The sequence below is a fragment of the Procambarus clarkii genome, chromosome 87 (assembly GCF_040958095.1).
Source record: "Procambarus clarkii isolate CNS0578487 chromosome 87, FALCON_Pclarkii_2.0, whole genome shotgun sequence".
Lineage (NCBI taxonomy): Eukaryota > Metazoa > Arthropoda > Malacostraca > Decapoda > Cambaridae > Procambarus > Procambarus clarkii.
In genome coordinates, this window is record NC_091236.1 from 5,759,416 (window position 1) to 5,781,204 (window position 21,789).

Sequence of the window (21,789 nt, forward strand, 5' to 3'; positions counted from 1 at the left end):
CCACTCTACCCAGGGCCATGAAGAAGCAGTACCCTGTCGTCCCACTCTACCCAGGGCCATGAAGAAGCAGTACCCTGTCGTCCCACCCTACCCAGGGCCATGAAGAAGCAGTACCCTGTCGTCCCACCCTACCCAGGGCCATGAAGAAGCAGTACCCTGTCGTCCCACTCTACCCAGGGCCATGAAGAAGCAGTACCCAGTCGTCCCACCCTACCCAGGGCCATGAAGAAGCAGTACCCTGTCGTCCCACTCTACCCAGGGCCATGAAGAAGCAGTACCCTGTCGTCCCACTCTACCCAGGGCCATGAAGAAGCAGTACCCTGTCGCCCCACTCTACCCAGGGCCATGAAGAAGCAGTACCCTGTCGCCCCACTCTACCCAGGGCCATGAAGAAGCAGTGCCCTGTCGTCCCACTCTACCCAGGGTCATGAAGAAGCAGTACCCTGTCGACCCACTCTACCCAGGGCCATGAAGAAGCAGTACCCTGTCGTCCCACTCTACCCAGGGCCATGAAGAAGCAGTGCCCTGTCGTGCCACAGTGCCCGGATCATGAAGGAACGGTGGCGCACTTCAGGGGTTAACAGTGAAACACTTTACGGGAGGTACTGACGGTGGAACCCTCGTCGGTCTTGCCCATCTTCACAAGATAGGGAAAGAAAAGGTTGCTTGTGAAGGTGAGGTCCATCCACCAGGAGTGTCTACACCCCTTCAGGTAGTAGGTGGTGTAACCCTGCGACGCCGGACCCTCCACGAACAGGCCAGACACGGTGGCCACCACCAACACCGTCAGAGCAATGGGCGGCAGTAGTCTGTTGGGGTGGAGAAGGTTAGTGAGCTGGTCTCTCTCTGTCTGTCTGTCTCTCTCTCTCTCTCTCTCTCTCTCTCTCTCTCTCTCTCTCTCTCTCTCTCTCTCTCTCTCTCTCTCTCTCTCTCTCTCTCTCTCTCTCTCTCTCTCTCTCCCTTTCTCCCTCCCTTTCTCCATCCCTCTCTCTCTCTCTCTCCCTCTCTCCCTCCCTCTCTCTCTCCCTCTCTCTCTCTCTCTCTCTCTCTCTCTCTCTCCCTCCCTCTCTCTCTCTCTCTCTCATCTCTCTCTCTCCTCTCTCTCTCTCTCTCTCTCTCTCTCTCTCTCTCTCTCTCTCTCTCTCTCTCTCTCTCTCTTTGGAGAGATAGATCGACCTTAAAATATAAAAAAATATGTGTTCTATTATTATCTTTCTCTGCCATATTTACACTGTCGAGAACGCTGTCCTACCACGAGTCCTCTTGTAAGCCCTCCTGTCAATCCTGTCTGCCCTAACTACCCTGTCTACCCTGTCTACCCTGTCAACCCTTATCTGCCCTGTCTACCCATTGTGTTGTCTCCGATATTAGGACCAAAGGTGGGCAACGTTGAGATATTGACAAGATTGCTGGGATACCACTCACGGGCCACACTAATTACGAGAGAAGACAAGAGCGGCCTAATCATCGCTCCGTCTCAAGTTGGTGATATGCAGTGATAATCTTGGTGCTTGGTGCAACACTAGTAATCTGTGATGACTGTGACCTTGGGCCAGGTTCACGAAAGCACTTACGCAAGCACTTACGAACCTGCACATCTTTTCTCAATCTTTGGCGGCTTTGTTTCCAATTATTAAACAGTTAATGGGCTCCGGAGCACCAGCAGGCTGTTTATAACAATAACAACAGTTGATTGGCAAGTTTTCATGCTTGTAAACTGTTTAATAAATGTAACCAAAGCCGTCAAAGATTGAGGAATGATGTACACGTTCGTAAGTGCTTGCGTAAGTGCTTTCGTGAATCTGGTCCAAGCTTGTTCTTGAGTGTGGAGCACTTACTGCTCCGGCAAGGTCGAGTTTAGCGAGCAGCGTCACCCACTCCTGGCGTGTGAGTGAACACACCACTACACCAGCAGGTACACCACCCACTCCTGGCGTGTGAGTGAACACACCACTACACCAGCAGGTACACCACCCACTCCTACCCACGTCTGTACCAGGAACCACTGTCACACTTGAGGGCATGAGAGAGTGCCTTTATTCCGTCAGCTGCCTTTCCCCTCCTGGCACTGGTACTTGTATGATCTTACTCTAAACAAAAAACACTAAAGTAATATTGCCCAACTTAATTTTAAAACTCGTTAGTTCTCTGTTGATTTCTTGACTTATCTCATTTTCCTGCAACATTATGATGCCGGTCACGTCTACCAGTCAACGTTACTTCCTTCCTTCTTGTTCCATCACACTCCTCCCTTTATACTCCCCTCCTGCCTCCCTGGCACTAACCTGACTATCCTGTGGATGTAGTAGTAGGGAGCGTTGAAGGTCCCGGAGGTGGCCACCAGGCGCAGGAGGCCCGTGCTCACCAGCAGGCCGCTCATCAAGAAGAACGTGTCCACACTCACGTCAGCGTTGGCGATCACCTGGAACGCTACTGGCTTCGACATCTGTACCGGGCGAGAGAGGGTTGGACAGCTGTACCGGGGAAGAGAGAGAGTGTTGAACAGCTCTACCGGGAGGAGGAGGAGAGAGAGAGAGAGAGAGAGAGAGAGAGAGAGAGAGAGAGAGAGAGAGAGAGAGAGAGAGAGAGAGAGAGAGAGAGAGAGAGAGAGAGAGAGAGAGAGAGAGAGAGAGAGAGAGAGAGAGAGAGAGAGAGAGAGAGAGAGAGAGAGAGAGAGAGAGAGAGAGAGAGAGAGAGAGAGAGAGAGAGAGAGAGAGAGAGAGACAGAGACAGAGACAGAGACAGAGACAGAGACAGAGACAGAGACAGAGACAGGCAGACAGACAGACAGACAGACAGACAGACAGACAGACAGACAGACAGACAGACAGACAGACAGACAGACAGACAGACAGACAGACAGGGGGGGTTGGACAGCTGTACCGGAGAAGAAAGAGGGCGCTGGACAGCTGTACCGGAGAAGAAAGAGGGCGTTGGACAGCTGTACCGGGAGAGGGGAGGAGGGAGAGAGCGATGGTACAGTGCAAAATTACCAGTTCCGTCAACAGAACCGGGGAATGGAAAGTGTAAGCTTACAACAGTACCAGTAGTGTAAGCTTACAACAGTACCAGTAGTGTAAGCTTACAACAGTACCAGTAGTGTAAGCTTACAACAGTACCAGTAGTGTAAGCTTACAACAGTACCAGTAGTGTAAGCTTACAACAGGACCAGTAGTGTAAGCTTACAACAGGACCAGTAGTGTAAGCTTACAACAGGACCCGTAGTGTAAGCTACAACAGGACCAGTAGTATAAGCTACAACAGGACCAGTAGTGTAAGCTTACAACAGGACCAGTAGTGTAAGCTTACAACAGGAGCAGTAGTGTAAGTTACAACAGGACCAGTAGTGTAAGCTTACAACAGGACCAGTAGTGTAAGCTTACAACAGGAGCAGTAGTGTAAGCTTACAACAGGACCAGTAGTGTAAGCTTACAACAGTACCAGTAGTGTAAGCTTACAACAGGAGCAGTAGTGTAAGCTTACAACAGGACCAGTAGTGTAAGCTTACAACAGGACCAGTAGTGTAAGCTACAACAGTACCAGTAGTGTAAGCTTACAACAGGACCAGTAATACCAGTAGTGTAGCTACAACAGTACCAGTAGTGTAAGCTTACAACAGGACCAGTAGTGTAAGCTTAAGACCCAACAGAACTTATAGTCTGATCTTTAAGCACAAGTTGACTACAGGTTTAAGCTGACCCCACAGCAAGAAAGCAGCCAATGGTGCGTACCTTGACAAGGGCGAGTTCGTTCTGGGCGACACTGGTGGAGTAGGCGTACTGGTGACCCAACACCACCCACGTTATGGAGAGGAACCTGATGCCATGGAGGCAGGAGATCACCCCGGGGGACCTGGTCACCGTCACCTGGAACAACTTCTGCAGGTTCTCACTCACTGAGAACACCAGCAGGTAACGCAGGCTTCCTGGCAGGTGGAGGCGCTAAAATTAGTCGAACTGTCCAGCTGGAAGAGTATGGATGACTGTCTCGGTCTACTGAATTATGTGAAGAATTATGTGGACAATAATATGGTGGGGAGGTGCTGACCTTGTCTGAGGTGAGTGGTGGAGGCGAGGCTCCTGGTCCACAGGTCCAACACCGTCGCTGCCGCCAGCACCGCGCCTACGATGCTCAGTAGCACGCTGTGGGCGCCCATACACTCACTCAGTCACGTGCCTCTTCCTTACCCATTCTCACAAACTTCAAAATTCTTATATTCACAAACTGTACTTTTGGCATTTTTTTTAAAAAGAGTTGCATTTGAAGGCCTAGGAAACATTTTAACACTTCTCTGAATTTTATGATTGTTAATTTATATTCAAATTTTATCATTATAATTATGCCTTTATTATTTTTTAGATGAAATTCTAAATTTGACATTTAAACTACGATTTTAATTCTGTAATTGAATAAAATTAACAGCTAATACTGTGTTTGTGTTCCAAAAATCGATGTTTCAGTTAGTAACTAGTAATAAGATACAGTACTAAATTAGAATATAAATACTAATATAAAACTGTGTAGCAATCAGTCCTCTTAAAAATAACGTCGCTTTTCGCTGGTATGCGCCCTATGGCCAAAAATGGACGTAATTTGAAATGAAATCGGCTTACGAAAGTGATGTACTGTCCTGTTTTCTGTTTGAGTTCTCCGGCTTACTCGGTTAGATATGGAGAGAAAACTTTCAATTAACGTTTTTCAGGACGATTTGAAATTTTAGGAGAATGTCCTTCCTTCCTAACCTACCAGATGACCTTTAACTTGCTGTTGTAGGAAAAAAATCCAAAATTGATTTAACAAAAATCTTTCATTTTCAATTTACGTCCATTTTCGGCCATACGGGCAAACGGCCAAATTCAGACGTAATTTGTAAGAGGACAGGTCAGTTGCTATTGAGCCGAAGCTCAACCCCTGCAAGCACAACTAGGTGAGGTATAACACGTAGACAGACACACACACTGACTGTACTGACCATTAGATGCCCGATTTATAATAATATCTCATTATCATGACAGGATGCCCCGGAGGCTTATCGAGGTCCCCCTAGGCCAGCCACTGACCTCTAGGATGTAACCTACAACAGAGGCGTCAGACGTGACCTAGCATCACGCCGTGCCCGGGAATCTAACTTGGGCCCAGTCGAGTGTGTGCCGACGTTGATAACCACTTGGTGATACCTGCTGGCGCCAGGCGACCACAACTGATGGGCACGAGGCGTCTGTACAGAGGAGGGGACTACAGCAGAGAAACAGACTCACAGACATGGAGTGATACGGAGCATCAGAGAAAAATTTACAGTCATTAAGTAATTACCCGCCAAACACACACCGAAACTACGACGTTGGTACAACGTTCGAACAAGTTTCAACACCTAACCAGTTATAACAACCAATATAGCAAGTTGTAACAATGTTCTAATACGTCATAAACACGTTAAGCCAAAATGTAACAACTTTATTACAAGTTGTAGCAAGCGGAAAATAGAGACAGTTTCGGTTTGTGTTTCCAGGGTTAACCATAAATATACATGGATGTATAAACATACATGCCAGTGAGCTGAGAAGAGTCGAGGGTGTGATGGCGGTCGACCTGACACTGTATGGACCTGACGTGTTGACCAGTGTGGGCCAGAACGTCATCCACAGAGGCCTGGAGAGCAAAGTCCCTTCTTTGGAGGTTTGCGGACAGATGAAGGGGAGATACAAGTGGGAGGAATGTAAGTGGACCATCAATCTTAAGTTCAATGAGTGAGTAAGTGGATAAAGTGGAAGTGGGTCACTAACCTTGAGCTCAGTGGGTGTGCAGGTGGAAGGGATGCAGGTGGCGTAGTAGAGTAGGCTGGCGTACAATGGAAGGTTGGCTGAGACTAGAGGGGTCCTGGCTGCCGGACCTGACCCACTAGTGTTGCCTGACGGCCTGTGAACCATACAACCAATCATATTGCAGGTTCCTCTACGGCCCAGTGACCTTTTCACCAATCTCAGACCAGAATTTTCATCATTAAGACGAACAATCACCAATCACCGACCGGCATTTGCAACGTAAAGAAGATCATTTATCAAGACCGAGTCCTGTTTGCTCACATTGTTCACTAACCACAAATCAAGTTTTCCTTCCTCTCAATGTTGCTAATTCGTCAGTCATAAATTTATCGTCTTTTATGTTTTCCATCTTACTACTTTATCAAACATGAATCAACCTGAGCTGGTGTTCAACACGTGTAAAGTGACCAACACTTGTACAGGTGTTCAACACATGTGCATGTACAGGTAGTCATGTATTTCGATGTTCAACTCATGCAGGTGTTCAACATATGAACAGATAGTCAACACATTCTCTCTCTCTCTCTCTCTCTCTCTCTCTCTCTCTCTCTCTCTCTCTCTCATAATTCATTAATTTTCATTTTGTAATAATCACAAAGCATTGCGATTATTACAAAATGAAAATTAACAAGTATACGTCACTTTAACACTGACATGTACTTGCCCGCTCAGAACCATTGCAATAAGAGTTATGCATCTCGCATAATTTCCAACCAATGACAAAATATCAATTTTCCAATTTAATATCAATTAACTATCAATTTAATTTGATCCTCAACTAAAACATTGGTAAAGTATTTCCTTCATCAATATATGCACACTAACACCACTTTGGAACTCACCCATAGTTGAGAAGGCAGTACTGTCCCTGGAAGCTGGCGTTGAGAACCAAAGGAGAATCTGACTGGAAACCAGGAAGACCTGGGTGCAAGTCTGGAACACGCTGCTGGAGGTTTTGTGGGCTGTGTAAGTTTGAACGAGAATTTGTTGTTCTATGGATCTTTCGTAGGTTGTCTTTGAGCCCCAAAAAGATGTCTTCAAGATCGAAAGTGTTGTCTTCGAGGCCTGGAGGATAGTCTTGAAGCTCTGGAATCTGAGAGGTGTTCAGAGTCTGTGGACGAACGCGAAGGTTGACACATTCGCTGAAGAAACCGACCAGCTTGAGGTTTCCAAGCATTATGCCGTCAGCAAACTTCCCCCAAGAGTCAACCACTGGAAAGAGAATAAGAAAGTCCGTTTACACAAGCCAGTAAGTGACTCATAAGTCTATGTTTGTCATTAGACTAATTAGAAACATTTAATTTTCCTGATTTGAAATCGTTTGTCTGTAATTTTAAGAACTATTGTAGTATGTTAGGTTTCATTGGACGTTAATACTAAGGTAATTTTATCAGTATCAACAACACTTTACCCTGCCATAACTGTAAATGTTTGTATTAAAATCCTTTTTGGTTTTATCTTTTCTTGGTGGGATTTATTTTATTTACTTCTCTGTGGGGTTGTTCAGTACTGAACACATTTCGGTTTGTAATTTACTTTTTCAACTATAGTAAACAAATAGTATGCAAAATACTATGTGAGGCAGCACCAATGAATTTTACATTCAAGAAGGAATTTCTAGGATCGAAAGATATACAAAAGAAGCCTAATGTTGTTGTTTTTCTCTACTGCCAACTGCCTGAAACAATTGTTCTTTCTATATTATGCACCCCATACCCATCCCGTGGGCGGTGGTGTAAAGGATTACAGAGGCATATAATCGGTTCAGGAACTGAACCCTCTAGTTCGTTTAGCTAAGCAAATAAGAATCTTTTGACGCTAGTTACAAAATTATTAATGTTATATATACATGTACACATACTCATGCATACATGTACATATACATAAGTATACATATATACATACACATACATATTTAATCACCCATACAAATACGCACATCAATAATCTTTTGTGTCACAAGTGATTCAACAAGAGGCTCACAACAGTCACTATACAAGGCACTTTACATCTATGATGAGTCACACAGTTACTAGTCTTGCTCCACACCCACCCAACTGGGCGGCAGCTTTACAGTCATGTGATCCACACCCACCCAACTGGGTGGCAGCTTTACAGTCATGTGCATGCATTACCTACAGTAAGCAAATTTTGGATACTTCGCTAAGATTTCGGGCAGCACATCATTATGAATGAAGTACTTACACATTTCTTGGACACTATTGATGGTGTTATCTCTAAATTCCGCGATTTTTCACATTCCATTATATAATGACGCAAAGTATGCGAATAGTTCTGCTGACAGAGTTTACGTTTAGTCAAATCTACATCGGCAGATGTTACAAACTGCCAGAGGTACTTGTAGCCGAGCCTAAGCCTAGCAGTGGTAACATCTAGAAGTCTGCTAACCTTATTGGATGACCCATAGACGTGCGGTTCTTCCTGCATAATAGAATGATGATAGATAGAGTAACTGGTGTGAATTTCACTTTGCCTCAAGTCTCCGAAATTTAGTTGATGTTCCCGGAATATTACTGCCCTCAGGCTGCTCAAAGGCAGTCCAAGTTGGTAATCAATTCCCTCTTTACGAGCAAAAGTCTTGGCTAACTCATCAGTTCTATCATGCCCGAAACGTTATGCGTGTTAGTGGCTTTACATGAATGTAAAAATACCAATTTTATGTAATCTCGCCAACCCATTGTACCTTCTTGCAAATAAATTATTATTATAACTGATCACAATTAGTCATTGTTACTCCCGTCTCTCTTTATTTACCTTTATTTGATCTATAATATGCATCCAAAACTTGTAATTCCATTGTATTCGCTATATTATTTGGTGAATTAACAAAGTTGTTAAAGTTAAGGTTGCAATCTGAAGTTGGAATATTTTGTGGCATTCTTCCTTAGCCTTCCCTTCCCTAGTATCAATGACATATTTACATGTTGCACAACGCATCTTGTTCCTAATGTCATTTAGGCAAGGGAAGGAGAGCAACGAGTGTCGTCCTTGTATAGTCACAATCACAAACTTTACTCATATCATCTTACATAAGTCACTACAGTAATGGCTGGAGTTCATGGGCACACACTGTTCTACACCACACATTTCTGAAATAAAGCGAGTAACATTTACCTTATAATTTTGGAAGGTGAATTAGAAAAATTATATTACTTTAAAGTATTAGGAAAACAGAGCACATACGTAGTGTAGTGTAGTGGTGAGTGTCGCGACACATTACCGGGTGGCGGGAGATCGTAGTAGTAGTGGTCATTACCGGGTGGCGGGAGACCGTAGTGTAGTGGTGAGTGTCGCGACACATTACCGGGTGGCGGGAGATCGTAGTGTAGTGGTGAGTGTCGCGACACATTACCGGGTGGCGGGAGACCGTAGTAGTAGTGGTGAGTGTCGCGACACATTACCGGGTGGCGGGAGATCGTAGTATAGTGGTGAGTGTCGCGACACATTACCGGGTGGCGGGAGATCGTAGTGTAGTGGTGAGTGTCGCGACACATTACCGGGTGGGGAGAGGCCGTAGTGTAGCTGTTTAACCTTGAACAATGTTAACATAATCCACGTTTGAAAGTTTAAATTAGTTTGTGACCCTGATCATGTTACGCTATTCGATGTCAAAAGATTGTTTCTATCAGTTGACCAACTTCTGAAGTTTGTTAATTGCTTGATAAGTAAAATAAAGTGCCTCATTGCCCTTTATGAAGATGGGTGTGACATTTACATATTCCACTATAATGGAACTACAGTATTCAAATTTCGAGTTATTCGTTAAAGATTATAATATAGGAATGTACAATTTTGTTTTTAAATAGAGGTGCTTAAATGTAGTGTGATAGTGTGTACTATAGTAGCAGTAGTATGATTTGTCTACACTAGCACATGATGAGATCATCACAGCTACTATAGTAGCAGTAGTATGATTTGTCTACACTAGCACATGATGAGATCATCACAGCTACTATAGTAGCAGTAGTATGATTTGTCTACACTAGCACATGATGAGCTCATCACAGCTACTATAGTAGCAGTAGTATGATTTGTCTACACTAGCACATGATGAGCTCATCACAGCTACTATAGTAGCAGTAGTATGATTTGTCTACACTAGCACATGATGAGCTCATCACAGCTACTATAGTAGCAGTAGTATGATTTGTCTACACTAGCACATGATGAGATCATCACAGCTACTATAGTAGCAGTAGTATGATTTGTCTACACTAGCACATGATGAGATCATCACAGCTACTATAGTAGCAGTAGTATGATTTGTCTACACTAGCACATGATGAGATCATCACAGCTACTATAGTAGCAGTAGTATGATTTGTCTACACTAGCACATGATGAGCTCATCACAGCTACTATAGTAGCAGTAGTATGATTTGTCTACACTAGCACATGATGAGATCATCACAGCTACTATATAAATCTAGACAAATTTTCGTCAGTGATAAAAATACTATCAGTAAAGGGCTATAATTTGTCTACAGTTAATAAAATTTAAGAAAATAATTATAGCATTTTTGCTATGTGTGGTTCACCAGAGAGTATGTTACTGAAGTGACCATACGAGTCATAAATACTCATACTCCGCCCAAGTAAAACAAAAACAAGCAACACTTAGTGGGCCAGCCAGAGGCTTAGGGCCCGCGCAGGAATATCCCTGAAAAAAAAAAGAGAGTAGCAGCGCACCATGACTGGCAATGGTGTCTCAGTCATGGCTTGGTGGCACACATTCAACACTGGAACTCAAGTTTCACGGATAGCAGTTACCACTGCAAGAGGCCCCTTACCCTCTCCTGACACATACCCAGACACCTCAGAGTGAGGATCTCCCTTGCCTTATCTTCATAGAAGGGTCAACAACGTCATTTAGCTTATCTGAGTGTTAACGTTATCACAAAGAGTGAACCAATTTCACAGTGATAATTACCGAAAAAAGATATCGTATCTTTGTTATCAAGTATGTAAAGGTTTAGACCAATGACCCCTCAGACTGCTTCTCGCTAACACGCTCCAGTGGGAGGGAGGGAGGGAGGGAACTGTCAGAGGAAAGCGCCAAGCCATCACGACTATATAGCACTTGTAAGGGGTCAGGATAAGGATTTGGGATGGGATTGAACGCCGACCTGCATGAAGCGAGACCGTCACTCTACCGTCCAGCCAAAGTGGCTGGGCACGCTCCAGAGGGAGAGAATTAACGCCCACATTCATACACCCATACCTACATTTAAGAGGCCAGAGAGTGCCAGCTTTGAGGAGGTAGTTCAACTTGTCGAAAGCTGTGTAGAGTGCCAGCAGGTCTCTGCGGCAGTCAGGATTGACTTTGGCTGGATCAGGCAGGTAGAGTGGTGCCAGGTTCAGGAAGGCACTGGGGGCCAGGGCCACTAGTGAGCCCAGCGACCCTGGGCCACTACCCAGCGCAGACCTCAGTATGTCTTCACCTCTGTAAGGTATGCGTACATCAGTCAGTTAATGATTAATTGGTAATGATCACCTGTCCAGGCAACACTCTCCTTACACACACCTGTCCAAGCAACACTTCTGTCTTATACACCTGTCCAGGCAACACATACACCTGTCCAGGCAACACATACACCTGTCCAGGCAACACATACACCTGTCCAGGCAACACATACACCTGTCCAGGCAACACATACACCTGTCCAGGCAACACTCTCCTTACACAGACCTGTCCAAGCAACACTTCTGTCTTATACACCTGTCCAGGCAACACATACACCTGTCCAGGCAACACATACACCTGTCCAGGCAACATATACACCTGTCCAGGCAACACATACACCTGTCCAGGCAACACATACACCTGTACAGGCAACACATACACCTGTCCAGGCAACACATACACCTGTACAGGCAACACATACACCTGTCCAGGCAACACATACACCTGTCCAGGCAACACATACACCTGTACAGGCAACACATACACCTGTACAGGCAACACATACACCTGTCCAGGCAACACATTCACCTGTCCAGGCAACATATACACCTGTCCAGGCAACACATACACCTGTCCAGGCAACACATTCACCTGTCCAGGCAACACATACACCTGTACAGGCAACACATTCACCTGTCCAGGCAACACATACACCTGTCCAGGCAACATATACACCTCTAGAGGCAACACATACACCTGTACAGGCAACACATACACCTGTAGAGGCAACACATACATCTTTACAGGCAACACATACACCTGTCCAGGCAACACATACACCTGTAGAGGCAACACATACACCTGTACAGGCAACACATACACCTGTAGAGGCAACACATACATCTTTACAGGCAACACATACACCTGTCCAGGCAACACATACACCTGTACAGGCAACACATACACCTGTAGAGGCAACACATACATCTTTACAGGCAACACCCAATACATACTTATCTAAGCAACAATCTCGTCTTCATAGTTTTTTACCTTTTGCTTTAAAACTGCACTGTATCTATTGCTACCCAATCTCCCAATCTTTATGTACCCAATCTGAACATCTTTATCATTGTGATCATTGCTGTCTTCTTATATGTACTGCTGTATGGTGTCTATTAATCTTGTTTAAACTACCAATCAAGCTGTCAATGTAATCAATCAGAGCTTTAATATACCAATGTGCTTTAATATACTTACTAATCTCTCTCATCTCATTTTTTTTCTTGCAATGTATTTGTTATCATTTTATTAATTCTGATAGAATTTACCTACTTAAAATTATCTGTTAGATTAAGGACCTGCCCGAAACGCAGTGCGTACTAGTGGCTTTACAAGAGTGCAATTACTGTACCATGCTATGTATTCTCACAAACCCAATGTACCTTCTTGTATATAAATAAATAAATAAATAAATAAATAAATAAAACACACACCTGCCCAGGCAGCACTCTCCTCGCTCACAGCTGTACGAGCAGCACTCCCGTCACACACACACACACCTGTTGAAGCAACACCTGCTTCAACCTGGCCAGGGAACACAAGATAGTATAACACCACACAAAGTGCCTAACCTGGCCGTTTCCAGGACGCGTCCCCCACGAGACGAGGTGTCTTCCAGAGTCACCTCTCTCAGCTCGTCTCCAGCCCCCATGGTACCTGCTCTCACCCCGCCCCCGAGGCCACCGCTGGGGGCAGGTGGGAGGAAGCCTCGGCAATGTGGAAGCAAAACAAGGAAGATCAATGCCAGAATCGCCGCCATAATGGTGATGACAGCTGTGTGTCTAGGATTGAAGGCACTCTACTGTCAGGATGGCTGATGCATCAGCTCACTGTTCCAAGTTATTCTCCGAATGTTGCAGTGGAAGATCTGCTGACTCTAATTGTCGGTGTGCAGGCTCCTGGTGAACCTCCTGTCTAGTCCGTCAGCTGTAATGGTTGTCTTCCTCCTCACCTCTAAGTCATCCACTTCTGTCTTCTTCTTTTCTTCCCCGTCACTATCAACCCTGTTTTTCCCAACAACTCCAAGAGTGGAGCGGGTCAGCAGGCAGCGTGTGGCGGTCCTCAGCACACAGCCAGTGATCTAGGTCCGCCGTAATTGTTTTCCCATCTGCTGGAGGTAATCTTATCAGGTGTCCCGCCTCCCTTGCGTCGGAGACTCCCGCTCTAGACCATGGCGCTCTCAGTCTTCACCATAATGCTCACGTTACACCTCCATAATAATCAACACAAACGTATTTATATTCACAAAACGAAAAAATTATTTAGGATTATGAATAATTTATAATTATAATTATTAGTATTATAGTATTTGCCTTAGGGACAGTAGAAGGAGTCGTTAGTCGTGTCTGATAACTCAGGTGTTCCAGATGGTTCCGGCTTAGTGTAGTGGTTAAGGGTTATTAGCCTCTGGAGGTTAATAACCCTTAAGGCCACCACAATAGCTCACTGACCAGCCTAGCTGTATACTAGTATATACCAGCCAGTATTCACAAGTATACTTCAGCCCTACCTGGCGGTAGAGTTGACGTGGGTCAAGTTGGCCGCCTTGGCGGGAGGTGGAGCACACCATTACCCACACCTGAGAGTGGCCCGGAAATAAGGCTCGGTAATTAATTAGTGACATTTAGATAAAATGGGAAAAGCTTGACAAATGTTGTTAAAGTTCTTGTTGTCACACTTGGGTGGATGGTAGAGCGACGGTCTCGCTTCATGCAGGTCGCCATTCAATCCCCGACCGTCCAAGTGGTTGTTGGGCGCCATTCCTCTCCCCCCGTCCTATCCCAAAACCTTATCCTGATCCCTTCCAAGTGCTATATAGTGGTAATGGTTTGGCGCTTTCCCCTGATTATTCCCTCCTTCTTGTCGTGAAGTTCATGTTCAGTAAGTAAATAAATAATAAATAAATAAATAAATAAATGTTTATTCAGGTAAGGTACATACATACAAGAGATTTTACAAAGATTGATGGATTTATAGATAGAGCTAGTACATACAATGCCTAAAGCCACTATTACGCAAAGCGTTTCGGGCAGGAAAAACATTAATGACTAAAGCTTAATACTAATTAAGTATAAAGAATAAAATGTGTTGATAACAAATAAAAATAGAGATAAAAAAGGGGGGAACATGGCAGCACAAATCCAATTTGGTCGACAAACGGCGTTGTTTAAAAAAAACAGACATGGGTTGACAATTGAGGGGTAAGGTAGGTTACAGGGAATTTATTAGGTAGTGCTTCGTTTTTATCTTAAACTGGTTGAGAGAGGTACAGTCTTTAACATGATTGGGAAGGTCATTCCACATTCTGGGTCCCTTGATTTGTAGAGCATTTCTAGTTTGATTAAGTCGTACTCTTGGAATATCAAAACTATTTATTTCTGGTGTGGTGCTTATGGGTTCTGTTACAACCTTCAATGAAGCTTTTGAGGTCAGGATTGGCATTACAGTTCAGCGTTTTATATATGCATAATACACATGAGAGGATGTGCAGTGACTTAATATCTAACATATTCAGAGATTTGAGTAGGGGTACCGAGTGATGTCTGGGGCCAGAGTTGGATATTGTCCTAATAGCAGCTTTGTGTTGAGTAATTAGAGGACGTAAATGATTTTGGGTAGTAGAACCCCAAGCACAAATACCATAGTTGAGATATGGATAGATAAGGGAGTAATAGAGAGTCACCAGGGCAGGGCGGGGTACATAATATCTGATCTTAGAAAGAATGCCAACAGTTTTCGAAACTTTTTTTTATATATTTAGAATGTGTCCCTGGAAATTCAGCTTGTGGTCAATGAGAACGCCAAGGAATTTGCCATCTAATTTGTTACAAATTTGGGTATTGTTTATTTTGAGATTTATTTGATTAGAGGATTTATTGCCAAACAGAATATAGAAAGTTTTGTCAATGTTAAGGGTGAGTTTATTGGCAGTTAGCCAAAGATGGACTTTATTTAGCTCAGTATTTACTGTGGCATTTAGAGCAAGGGGGTCAGGACTGGAGTAAATGAAGGTTGTGTCGTCAGCAAATAGAATTGGTTTGAGGTGTTGGGAGGCATTTGGAAGGCCATTAATGTAGATGAGAAAGAGGAGAGGGCCAAGTATGCTGCCCTGAGGAACACCGATGTTGATGGGTAGGGTGGGAGAAATTGAATTATTCACAGAAACATACTGGAGCCTGTCAGTAAGGTAAGATTTGAGGTATTGCAGGGAGTGTCCTCTGACTCCATAATGATGTAATTTAAGAAGAAGGTTTTGGTGGTTGACAGTGTCAAAAGCCTTACGCAGGTCCACAAATAACCCAACAGGGAACTCATTTTTATCAAGAGCTACATGAATCAAGATAATTATACTAATAAGTGCATCGTTAGTGCTTTTTTGGGGTCTGAAGCCATATTGACAAGAGCTAAGTATATTGTGTTTGGCTAGAAAAGAGTAAAGCTGCTTGTAGATTAGTTTTTCAAATATTTTTGACAAGTTAGGCAGGATTGATATAGGTCTGTAGTTGTTAACATCTGTGAGATCACCACATTTGTGTACAGGGGTAACTCTCGCTTTTTTTTAGGATATCTGGAAAGGTTTAGAGTTCAAGTGACTTGTTGAAGAGCAATGCAATAGCAGGGGCTAAAGTTCTGGCGGCTTTTTTGTAAATTAAAGTTGGTATCTCCTCAAGGGCACTAGACTTGGTTTTAAGGGAAAGGATTATCTCATTGACGTCAGTGGAATTAATAGGCTTTAGGTACAGAGACTGTGGATAGTTACCTGTAAGATAGTCCTTGACATCAGTACTGGAAGATGGAATATCATTTGCAAGAGATGACCCAATGGAAGTGAAGAACCTATTGAACTCAATAGCAGAATCTGAGGCTGAAAGCTGACCATCGTTATTGGACAGGAGTGTTGGTTTGTAATTTAAAATCTTCTTTGATCTCAATATTTGTGAAATTGTGCTCCAAGTTTTTTTAATGTTGCTCTTTATTTGGGCAAATTTATCTTCGTAGTATTTAGCTTTGTGATGGCCATGGCATAAAAAGCAGCGAGGTGCAGCAGAGCACCCACCGTTAACTCTGTCTGTATGGCCTGTTTTGCCGCAGTTTGCACAGCGTGCTGCATTACGGCAGGTCAGGCGACTGTGGCCCAATAGATGACAAGCGTAACATCGTAACACAGGGAAGTTGTAGGGCTGGACCTGATACGAGGTCCTGTGTAGTGCCACCCGGTCAGGGAGGTGCCCATCGAACTTTACACGGACCATGGATGTCGGCCCTGCTGTTCCACGAATCCTGATAACTCCTAATAATCCCGCTGATGCACCCCTTAACACCTGCAGAGCGGCCTGGATGTCATCCACATGAACACTCTGGTCAATTGGGCCAATCTTCCCATACCGGACTCCTCCTCCTGCGATAATGCCTGTCGGCACCTGACAGGCCAGTCCCCCAACTTAATAATGTCAGATACACGGATGTATGATAGAGTCTCCTTTCTGATGTGTAGCTTCAGTGCTGCACCCCTAACCAGGGTACGTATGGTCTCAGGCAGGCAATGTGGCCACAATACCGAAGCCTCAATTGCTGCACCTAAGGTACGAGAATTTGCAAACACGCACTGACCTGATTCTGACTGGATTAGGACTACCACAAACGAGGAACGGGGTACCACAAGACTAAGGTCTTCTGAAGGTGAAGACATCCTCTTAGCATCTCGCTCTGGGGCAGCATCAGCCGACTCATTTTCCAGCAGACGTTTTCCTCTCTGGGACTTTAGCTGTCAATATCCATGGCGCCTCCGCTCGGGGAGGCGACCATTAGGAAGGCTCTGATCTTTCCCGTGCTGTGAGCCCCTGGGTAGCTGCAGTGAGCACACACTGGCCCAAAGAAGCCAGCTGAATTCAAACATGAGCTCCAGGTAAGGTGTGGAAAGAAAGTCCAGCCAGGAGCCTTCAATCCGTGCGCAAAGATGGCCGACCTTCGGGCGGGAATAATAATAATAATAATAATAATAATAATAATAATTATTATTATTATTATTATTATTATTATTATTATTATTATTATTATTATTATTATTATTATTATCATTATTATTATTATTATTATTATTATTATTATTATTATTATTAGTATTAGTATTATTACTATTATTATTATTATTATTATTATTATTATTATTATTATTATTATTATTATTATTATTAATAGTAATAATAATAATAATAATAATAATAATAATAATAATAATAATGTTGTTGTGTTGATTTAGGGGCGACGACGATCGTGGGATCGGATGCGCCCCATAATAATAATAATAATAATAATAACATTGGCCTTCGGGAATAAATAATTTAAAACCTATAGCATAGGTACGCAACTCAATATTAAGAATATAAACACAATTATTGGTTAAAATTGCAACTTTCTTAAATAAAATACGTAAATATTTAGAAATAGTAATAAAAAATATATATTATTCGCTTTTAAATTGTGTGTACAATATATAAATGTGCAAATATGAGGAGATGAAGTCGACAAGGCAAGCGGGAAGTAAGAGGTGTTGATAGTAAACAAGAGCCCGACTGGGAAGAAAACGTTTATGCAAACTGCACATATCGCGAAAAAAAAGGATTGAAGCAGTGCTGAGGAGGATTCTCCCTCTCTTGAGGCAATATACTCGCATCGTCTTCTCGAAATTTGGATTGACTGGGCACATGCGACTTATCCCCGTCGCTGCCCCCCAATAACAGTAACACTAATACTGTGGTGGCGACCGTCGCTGGCAGGTGAGTGTCTGCATCCTCATCTGGCTCTGGCCTCCCTTACCTGGCCCTGGCCACCCTCACCTGGCCCTGGCCACCCTCACCTGGCCCTGGCCACCCTCACCTGGCCCTGGCCACCCTCACCTGGCCCTGGCCACCCTCACCTGGCCCTGGCCACCCTCACCTGGCCCTGGCCACCCTCACCTGGCCCTGGCCACCCTCACCTGGCCCTGGCCACCCTCACCTGGCCCTGGCCACCCTCACCTGGCCCTGGCCACCCTCACTTGGCCCTGGCCACCCTCACCTGGCCCTGGCCACCCTCACCTGGCCCTGGCCACCCTCACCTGGCCCTGGCCACCCTCACCTGGCCCTGGCCACCCTCACCTGGCCCTGGCCACCCTCACCTGGCCCTGGCCACCCTCACCTGGCCCTGGCCACCCTCACCTGGCCCTGGCCACCCTCACCTGGCCCTGGCCACCCTCACCTGGCCCTGGCCACCCTCACCTGGCCCTGGCCACCCTCACCTGACCCTGGCCACCCTCACCTGGCCCTGGCCACCCTCACCTGGCCCTGGCCACCCTCACCTGGCCCTGGCCACCCTCACCTGGCCATGGCCACCCTCACCTGGCCCTGGCCACCCTCACCTCGCCCTAGCTACTCTCACCTGGCTCTGGCCAGCCTCATTTGGTCTTCACACCAGCTGATTGAGAGAAGAGAAGAGCGTGTTGAACTGGCTCCAAGTTATGGTTCAAACAATGTCCGTCATTCATAGCAGCAAAAACTGAAATTCTCCCTACCAACAACCTGCAATACTGTAGTGCATTGAAACAACCTAACTCAGTCCATCATCAACTGCTACCTCACACTCAACTACAACCTTTGCTTGTACCTAATATGTCTGTCACTGACAATCCTGCACCCCCAGAGTCCAATCCTCTCCCACTAAATCTACAACTGAGTCCCGATTTTGTTGAAACTCGTCACTCGCATTGAAAATGCGCTAGAAATGATGCTGGACCGACTCCTAACTAAATTTTTTACACAAGTAAACCAACCCATCCCTGAGGCAGACCCAACAGACACCCCATCGACATCTACAGACAATGACATCCATCCTAACATAGCTGGAAACACATCATTTGAACTGATACTGGAAAACCTCCTAAATGACTTCATAACACACCTTACTAAAGTCACTCCCCAGGCTAACATGCCACAAACCCCAACCACTGGCACTAAGAAACCCCCAGCTGTACAAACCTCCCAACGATCTGGCACTTTGACTGAAAAACCACATAAACCACACACTCCCACGACACATCCTCCAACCACACCCTGATATTCAACACGGTGTACTACTGGCACATTGAAAAAAAAAGCCCCATTGTATGTATAAATATTATTTTATGTGTACAGTGTATGTGTACACACCTAGAATGTGTGTGTGCATTCATGCTTGTATAACTACCAATGAGTACTGTAAATGGTAATTACAGTTATATGTATGTGTGTGCGAGTATGCATACACACTGGTATAGTGCAGTGGCTACATTCTCGACTCACAATTGGAGATCCCATGTTCGATCTCCATGCAGGACAGAAGTGGTTGGGCAAGTTTCCTTTCCCCTAATGCCTCGATTCACCTAGCAGTAAACAGGTACCCGGGAGTTAGGCAGCTATTGTAAGGCTACATCATTGGGAAAGTCAGTAGTTGGTCTAGGGGTAGACCTTGATACCCACCTGAAGTATATATGTAAACAGGCTCCCTGTTCCTAACAATGGAAATTATTATTTTTAATTATAACATATTTTGCTAAAGGCTAGTTTAGCACTTTGAGTTCTCTAAATATGTTATCAGTAATCATTAAAGATCATGCTTATTTTTTAGTAGAAATTAAAAAAAAAAATAAGAACAAAACACAAAATAAATAGAAAGCCATATAAATCCATATTTGAAAAATAAGGGCGAGAGCATTTGAGCAACACTTCCATTCATCTAATGCCTCTGTTCACCTAGCCGTAAATAGATACCCGAGTGTTAGGTAACTGTTAGTAGTTGTATCCTGGGAAAGGTCAGTTGCTGGCCTAGGGAAACCTTGATAAGCCTAACAGGTATGCTGCCCCTGACAATGGGAAACTGTTTTTGGAAAAAACAATTGTGAGCAAGTGTTGTAATGCTGCTTGATGGTTTGATAGAACTCCCAGGAAAAGCCACCAACACTGCCACTGCCACCCCTAGACATAGCCAACATCATTGGCTTCCATTGCCAACATGTATAAACACAGTGGAAGAGCAACTGACCAACCCCATTATACTTCTACCCCATTCAAAATTTCTAGTTTTTCAACTGCTCATTCACCTATCATCATTCCCTGTCTTTGATCAGACCACACACTAGAAGGTGAAGGACGACGACGTTTCAATCCGTCCTGGACCATTCTCAAGTCGATTGTGAGAATGACAATCGACTTGAGAATGGTCCAGGACGGACCGAAACATCGTCGTCCCTTCACCTTCTAGTGTGTGGTCTGGTCAAACTACTTCAGCCACGTTATTGTGACTCATCGCCTGCGTTCCCTGTCTTCTTTAACACACCCTTTTGTAATAAAAAGTTCCAAAATTCCAGATACAGTTGTAGGTACAGTAATTATGACTTCAGTATTGTACTGTACTGTATATCAATTAAGGAATGACCTTTTTTCACACATTGAAACCACTTTGCATCACTTTTGTCTTGTATTTGCAGGTAAAAATGGAAGAGCAAGTGCATAATATTTTTAAACAAGAAGAGGACCTGGAGGAGCCAGTCCCCGTGCAAGAGCTCCAACAGTTGGAGGAGGAGACCAGGATCGCCACCTCCGTCTTCCGACATGTGGAACATCAGCAGGCAGTGGAGCAGATGGCTAGTGTTGCGGGTATGTGAAAGGACCAACAGAAAGTGACAATCTTGAAGTCTAGCCAAATGAATCAAATCATACATTATGTCCCAGTTTTATTAGTAGCAGATTGTTCCATGATATGCCATAAGCTTTGTGAAGGTTAGAAACACAAATGCCCATAATAAACCATTTGCTTTTATGAGGGCCACTGGGTGAAAATTAACAAGCTGCTTCCCCATTCTCTATTTGCACTTAAGGAATGTACAGAGATGTACTGGCACAGATTAAATACAGTACTGGGGTGTTAGAAATATACAAGCTAATGTATCATGGTATTTAGTAAGATATTCCCCCTTCCACATCAGAGGATAGAAACTCGTACTGTCCCAGGATATGTATACAGTATATTTATATTTATTTATATTTATTATAGTATAATGAAGCAAATGATAACTTATTGGATATTATTTGACACTAAGTTTTGCATACTTATTCACTTCTAGTTTTCAACTTGCACCTGTATTTGGCAAGGACACGTGTGGTTTTGCATAGGTGAATAGCAGGCATGTGTTTGTTTGTCTTACTCTGTTTTGTATCCTCAGTATTTTTGTAAAAGTGTCATCATTAAATTATTAGTGTTCATGACTTACCTGACTGAGCCTTGTGCTTTACTTAGAACTGTCACATAACTCATAACACATAGGATGCTTGGTCTTGGACCAGGCGGGGGGGACGTTGAGCCCCGAAATCATTGCAAGGTAACTACAAGGTAAGGTAACTCACTAACATTAGAGTTTTCTGCATACCTAACCTGATACTGTACATTGTTAGTAGTGTGTGATAGTAAATT

At 44.1% G+C, this 21,789-nt stretch overlaps 2 protein-coding genes across 4 annotated transcripts in view; one reads left to right on the forward strand and one right to left on the reverse strand.

Annotated features, from left to right (window-relative positions):
• The window catches only part of LOC123747002 (nose resistant to fluoxetine protein 6), a 25,174-nt gene extending 11,749 nt beyond the window's left edge, over positions 1-13,425 (reverse strand). The window contains exons 1-9 of one of the 2 annotated variants that reach the window (XM_045728924.2): positions 12,879-13,424; positions 11,069-11,286; positions 6,665-7,034; positions 5,784-5,916; positions 5,546-5,649; positions 4,048-4,142; positions 3,732-3,925; positions 2,286-2,446; positions 611-809 (exon numbers count right to left, since the gene is read on the reverse strand). In XM_045728924.2, coding sequence (XP_045584880.2) covers positions 611-809; positions 2,286-2,446; positions 3,732-3,925; positions 4,048-4,142; positions 5,546-5,649; positions 5,784-5,916; positions 6,665-7,034; positions 11,069-11,286; positions 12,879-13,066 — 1,662 coding nt within the window. In that variant the 5' untranslated portion in view covers positions 13,067-13,424. Of the gene's footprint in view, positions 1-610; positions 810-2,285; positions 2,447-3,731; positions 3,926-4,047; positions 4,143-5,545; positions 5,650-5,783; positions 5,917-6,664; positions 7,035-11,068; positions 11,287-12,878 lie in introns of both variants that reach the window. The other variant, XM_069317336.1, reaches the window with a different exon arrangement.
• A 4,434-nt stretch (positions 13,426-17,859) lies between these two features.
• The window catches only part of LOC123747003 (uncharacterized), a 47,230-nt gene continuing 43,300 nt past the window's right edge, over positions 17,860-21,789 (forward strand). Inside the window, exons 1-2 of one of the 2 annotated variants that reach the window (XM_045728925.2) lie at positions 17,860-18,083; positions 20,807-20,975. In XM_045728925.2, the coding sequence (XP_045584881.2) occupies positions 20,813-20,975 (163 nt within the window). In that variant the 5' untranslated portion in view covers positions 17,860-18,083; positions 20,807-20,812. The remainder of the gene's footprint in view (positions 18,084-20,806; positions 20,976-21,789) is intronic. The other variant, XM_045728926.2, reaches the window with a different exon arrangement.